Source organism: Ornithodoros turicata, chromosome 3 (assembly GCF_037126465.1).
Source record: "Ornithodoros turicata isolate Travis chromosome 3, ASM3712646v1, whole genome shotgun sequence".
Classification (NCBI taxonomy): Eukaryota; Metazoa; Arthropoda; class Arachnida; order Ixodida; family Argasidae; genus Ornithodoros; species Ornithodoros turicata.
Window position 1 is genome coordinate 39103587 of NC_088203.1, and position 6110 is coordinate 39109696.

At 49.0% G+C, this 6110-nt stretch overlaps 2 protein-coding genes across 2 annotated transcripts; both read left to right on the forward strand.

Annotated features, from left to right (window-relative positions):
• Positions 1-237: 237 nt before the first annotated feature.
• On the forward strand, positions 238-2802 carry LOC135389347 (uncharacterized). The gene has a single exon (XM_064619405.1). The coding sequence runs from the start codon at positions 238-240 to the stop codon at positions 2800-2802; it is 2565 nt and encodes an 854-aa protein (XP_064475475.1).
• Positions 2803-2959: 157 nt separating this feature from the next.
• LOC135389348 (uncharacterized) lies at positions 2960-4249 on the forward strand. The gene has a single exon (XM_064619406.1). The coding sequence runs from the start codon at positions 2960-2962 to the stop codon at positions 4247-4249; it is 1290 nt and encodes a 429-aa protein (XP_064475476.1).
• Positions 4250-6110: the final 1861 nt, after the last annotated feature.

Below are 6110 nucleotides of genomic sequence, written 5' to 3' on the forward strand. Positions count from 1 at the left end.
AGCCAACAGCTTCAGTAGCCGCACTGCAGCACTTGGCTGGGAAGACACGCTGCACATTCTGTTCGTCACAACAGCCATGGGACGGAGAATTGTGATTCTGACATTCCGTTAACGAAGAAAAAGGAGATTCTCAGAGCTGAGCGGAGGTGCTACCGATGCACTAAACTTAATCATCAATCCAGGGAGTGCAAGAGCAGGTTGCGTTGCAGGAAATGCACAGGCCGACATGCAGCTTCAATGTGCGATCCAAGCTACGCGTCGAAAAAAGGATCGAAAGAAATTGACGGGGATCAGGACTCTGTCGCAACGCCAACTACGTCCGTTAGCCTACATTCAGCTGCTGACAATTCAAGGAGGGCTACAGTTCTCCTTCAGACTGCGACGGCTATGCTGTCAGGAGAAATCTCTACGATACTTGCCAGAATCATGTTTGATGGCGGGAGCCAGCGGTCCTTCATATCAAGGAGGATGGCGAAGAAACTGGGGTGCAAGTATTTGGAGACCGAGGAGCTTACGGTTGAAGTGTTTGGAGGCCACCTCACAGAACGGAGCTTCAGGAGAGTACGATTGTCAATGAGCAGTCGTAATGGAGAAAAGAGCTTCGAGATTGAAGCATTGGAAACCGACAGCATTTGCGAGCAGATTCTTCCGATGATTGACAAAGATATACAAGGCAACCTGAACGACAAGAATCTGGAGCCAGCTGATGTTATTCAGACCGATTCCAAAGAGATCGCAGTGCTCATAGGATCCGACTATTATTGGGAAGTCGTCAGCGGGAAGGTGGAAGACCTCGGCAAGGCACTGAGGGCCATCGAAACGTCCTTCGGTTGGTGTGTTCAGGGTCCCATCCCGACAGGCGGAAATGTTGTACACTGTAACAAGACGGTAGTGCTGCGGACGGTGACGCAAGAGCGGCCACTGGAAGAGCTCGTGACAAAGTTGTGGGATTTGGACAGCCTGGGAATACGTGAGACAGAAAACGATGATACGAGGGATAACGACGTTGTAACGTCGTTCATGGAGACTGTGGTGAAGGTCGAAGATGGCTATCAAGTATGCCTACCGTGGAAAACGGAAGTGGATCTGGAGAGCAACGAGGCCGTCGCCCGAAAGCGACTTCATCAACTCCTGAGGAAGCTTACACGTGACTCACAGCTCATGAGCGAGTATGACAACGTCATACGGCAGCAGCTACGCAGCGGTATTGCGGAGGTGGCAAGCCCATATCAATCATCGCAGGGCAGGACGTACTACATGCCCCATCAGGCGGTAGTCAGAGAAGGCGCCAGCACGACAAAGCTGCGGGTCGTATTTGATGCCTCGTCACACGATGCCAAGGCGAAGTCACTGAACGACAATTTGGAAAGTGGCCCCAACTTGAACTGTGACCTAGTGGCATTACTGCTGAACTTCAGGAAATATCGGGTGGCTATGGTCGCTGACATCGAGAAGGCCTTCTTACAGATTGGCATCACCGACGCTGACAGAGATGCACTAAGTTTTCTGTGGCTGAAGGAAGCTCCGACACACGATCAACCTTTGCCAGACATCGAAACGTACAGAATGACCAGGGTCCCTTTTGGAACCACGTCGAGCCCCTTTCTACTGGCAGCTACATTACAACACCACCTGCGGAGCCTGGAAGACGAATACCCCGTCACGTGTACGTTGCTCAGCGAGTCACTGTACGCTGACGACCTTCTGGTTGGAGCAGCAGATGAAGGAAGTGCCGAGAAACTTTACCGTGAGGCGAAGAGCATATTCCAAACTGCTTCTATGAAGTTGCACAAATGGGAGTCCAATAGTCCGACCATGAGGAACTTGTTTGAGGAGGAAGCAACAGCAGCGATGCCACAGGGTCAAGTGGCGGGTGTACTGAAAGTTCTTGGATTATCTTGGAATCCCGCGACGGACAACCTGACATTCGCAGTGGACAGTGTCAGGCAGATCTCCGAGCAACGTAAAGATACGAAACGTTTCGTACTACAGACAGCAGCAAGGCTGTATGATCCAATGGGATTGATTTCGCCATTTCTCGTAACCGCTAAACTCTGTTTTCAACGCACTTGGCGACTTAAACTTGGATGGGATGAAATTCTACCAGATGACATCAGACACCAATGGGCTGACTGGTGCGACGACCTAAGACATTTATCGCGGATACAAGTACCGCGATTTTACGAGTATGGCTCAAGTGACGTCGCCGACAGCAGAGTGCTGCACGTCTTTGCGGATGCAAGCACCGCAGCCTACGGCGCGGTAGTGTACCTGTGCGTAAGGGACTTAACAGGAAGGACGACGACGACACTGGTTCTGGCGAAGTCAAGAATCGCTCCACTAAAACAACTGACGCTGCCCCGTCTAGAGCTGATGGCGAGCCTCGTGGCATCACGCCTATTTCAGTACATCGGCGGAAACCTCAAGCTTGACGTTAGCGGCGTGCATTTCTGGACCGACAGTATGATCACACTCCATTGGATCCAGGGCGATGCAGCAAGATGGAAACCATTCGTAAGGAACCGAGTGACCGAAATTCAAAAGAACAGCGATTCGCATCCTTGGCACTACTGTCCGAGCAAAGAGAATCCCGCTGACTTAATGACCAGAGGAATATCAGCTCAACGACTGATCGAGAGTCAGTTGTGGTGGAAGGGACCACCGTGGATCGTCAGCGACGAGAGCTCATGGCCAGGAAGGCCCCCAACGACACGGTTTGCGTCCGAAGAACTTGAAGAAATGACATCAATCCCAGGTGTTAACCACAGCTACTTCAACATCCACAGTACCGGTTTTACTTGACATAAACAAGTACAGTTCCGTACTCAAGCTTCATAGGACAACAGCATGGGTCCTGCGCTATATTCATAACCTGAAATCGCATGTCAGGAGGAGTGGAGTACTGTCAACAGAAGAGATCGAAAAGGCCGAAGTCCATTGGATAAAGACAGTTCAACGGATGACCTTTCAGCACGAACTGAGCTGTATCGAAAAGGGCTCCAAACTTCCGAGCAACTCGCCATTAAGGGACCTAACACCATTCATCGACAACGACGGGATTATCAGGGCTGGCGGACGTCTACAGTTCAGCCGTGGAACGTACGACGAGCGACATCCCAGGATCTTGCCTGGAGATCATCATTACACGAAGCTACTGGTTCGTCAGACTCATCATCAACGTCTTCATGCGGGCATCAGAGATACACTCGTGCAACTACGAGAGAACTTTTGGGTTACCAGAGCTCGTCGACTTGTAAAAAGGGTCATTCACGACTGCGTGACCTGCAAGCGTTTGAACGCCAAGGCAGCAAGCGAAACGGTTGCTCCTTTGCCAGCGGACCGAGTAACGGAATGCCTACCGTTTGAAGTGGTGGGAATTGATTTTGCCGGACCTCTGATGGTGAAGGAAGCTAGCAGTACCAAGAAACGTTACATCGTCCTTTTTGTATGTGCAGTCACGAGGGCAATACATCTCGAGTTGTCCAAGGACATGTCCAGCAAGAGTTTTCTACAGGCTCTACGACGGTTCGTCTCACGGAGAGGGCTATGCCGCATTGTGTATTCTGACAATTTCTTATCGTTCAAGAGAAGTAGGAGCGAACTGAAAGAGCTGTGGTTGGCCTTAAGGGATCCGGTGGTGAAAGATCATTTCTCGACGAGCAAAATTGAATGGCGGTTCATTATGGAGCGGGCGCCCTGGTGGGGCGGGTTTTACGAACGACTTGTGCGATCCGTCAAGACATCGCTGAAGAAGGTACTAGGAAGGAAGCTCCTTGATACGGAAGAGATAGTCACCATCCTGACTGAAGTGGAAGCGGTGATTAACTCACGGCCTATAACGTTCCTCTACAGCAACAGCTCTGAAGAAATGCCAATTTCCCCAGCGCACTTCCTCGTCGGTAAACGTCTGACGTCTCTACCTACCCCACAATGCAGAGAACTTACCTCAACGAAACTATCATTAGACGAAATTTGGACAAGTCGACAAAGGGGTCTTGCCCACTTTTGGAAAAGATGGCACAAGGAATACTTGGCCGAACTGCAGTCATCTCGTTCGTCGAGAGTTTTCAAGTCATCAGCGCTCAAACCTGGCGACATAGTCGTCTTGCACGATGAGAAACAACCACGGCCGCTCTGGAAGTTGTGCAGGATTGTGGACGTATTCTGCGGCAGGGATGAGAAAGTCAGGGCTTGCACCGTACGCCTACCTGATGGGACTGAAGACCGGTGCAACTGCTGTATCCGCTAGAACTGGCCAACGGTTAAAAATGCGCGCTAGCCCATTTTGGGGGGGGGGGAGTGTGTTAGAACATTTTTTGCGTGTAACATTTTTGGGCTGAAGTTGTAAACGTGTTACAAAGGGAAGAAGACAACGATCGTGCGGGGGGGAGCACGTGAACTGTTTTTTTGGTGTTTACTTTTGTCATTCTTGGTTCGGGTACCGTGAGACATGGTCGCAAATAAATGATGCTGCGATGGAATGCTTGAGTCCCTGTCTTTGAGCGAAGCTCCCCAACGAACGATTTCACAGACGGAATAAAGACACTACCCTTTGGTATGACAGTCTTGTTATTGGTTGCTGTAATGAAAGTGTGATGACTGTGCTGTAGACTTCATTATGGAGTTCACATGTTCAATAAGAAAGGAAACTAACGGCTTTCTCGCCCAACACCAGTGATGGCCCATTTATTTGGATCCCACAGATATGTGTAATTGTAATTAAAAGCCTAGTGTACCACAACAAATATGTAGTTGTGTTATCCCCTCCAATGGATTGCGTTAACATTGAAATTGTGTACGTGATTTAGACAACAATGCTTGTAAGCAGCATGTCGTGTATTCATATTCTGGGAAATGCAAGTTTTGGAGCGATGTTCGCAATGTCCTTGTATTCACACAAAAGTTTTGTATGTAGCTTATCTTGTAATATTGTTACGATGTCGTGCATGCATCACAGAGACTCAATAATGCTTTATGGTATGCCCTTTGTTGACATGCGTGAATAAAATCAGTTTGTTTGGAAAACAACAAACATATTTTTTGTTTATCTCTTAGAGCACACTACAGCATGACATTATCTTCTCTTTCCTGAATTGTTTACGCACAAGAGTTGGTATGAGTCTGTCGTTAAACTTTGAAATTCGTTGGTGAGATTCTTCGGATACACTCTTGTAGTGAGAAACCACAACAGTGAAGGACAGACAGTAGAGTCCACAGGTTGCGGATTCATATCCCTGGAGTCATTTTCGACTATAGTGAAACGATTTTGTGTGGTCAACAACTGTGTAAAATTCCTTGTACACCGGAGGAGTACCATAGCTGTCGAAATAAGAAATGCTTCCATTCTGAGCTATATCACATAGAGTCCGATGTTCTCCATGTGAAGATCTGGGAGCAGTGTTCACCACGTAGAGACCACGCTCAGCTTTTTGCTGTGCAATTTCGTCACATGCACATGTCCCACGGAAGCAAGACCTTGTGCAATGATTACGGGCAAGTGTCGCATAGAAGTCCCTCTCTCCCATGTTCTCTAGACGAATTTTACTGGCCGGTCTTTGTTGATATCCAGGACACGGGGAGTCTCCGAAATAAAATGTACAGTCACAGCTTCCCTAAGGTTTGTAGCAAATGTCAGTGTGAGGCGAACGTTGGATTGCACAATTGGACTGAGTGAGTGCACCTCCACGTCTGGTGCGAGGTGGTAATAGGGACCGTGCGACACCTAACGGGGGCGCGCTGCTCCGTCGCGACAGCGCCGCCAGTGGCGGTCTTGGAAGTATCCGTGATACCACGCCACGTGATACCACGCCGCTCATTCTATGCATTCTCAAGTGGAACCGTAGCTTGCGTGGTGACTGCCGTAATTAGACGGGCTAATTTTCGAAGTGAAAATAATGTGGAACCTTTCTGGGGCGCGAATGAAGAGAATGGAGACAAACTGCACAGAAGCAACCACCATATTTATAATGTATCTAACAGTGCGGAAGGAGAACAGCGACTCGCGTCTGTCTGCTCAAAACACCTGTAAGTGATACGCTGAGAGGATGGTTATTTGACTCCTCACAAAATCCTGGCTTGCTCGCGAAGGCTGTATACGTGTATTTCTCTGA

Excerpts from the sequence above, each read along its gene's own strand:
- LOC135389347 (XM_064619405.1), top strand. The coding sequence starts at position 238 with ATGTGCGATCCAAGCTACGCGTCGAAAAAAGGATCGAAAGAAATTGAC.
- LOC135389348 (XM_064619406.1), top strand. The coding sequence starts at position 2,960 with ATGACCTTTCAGCACGAACTGAGCTGTATCGAAAAGGGCTCCAAACTT.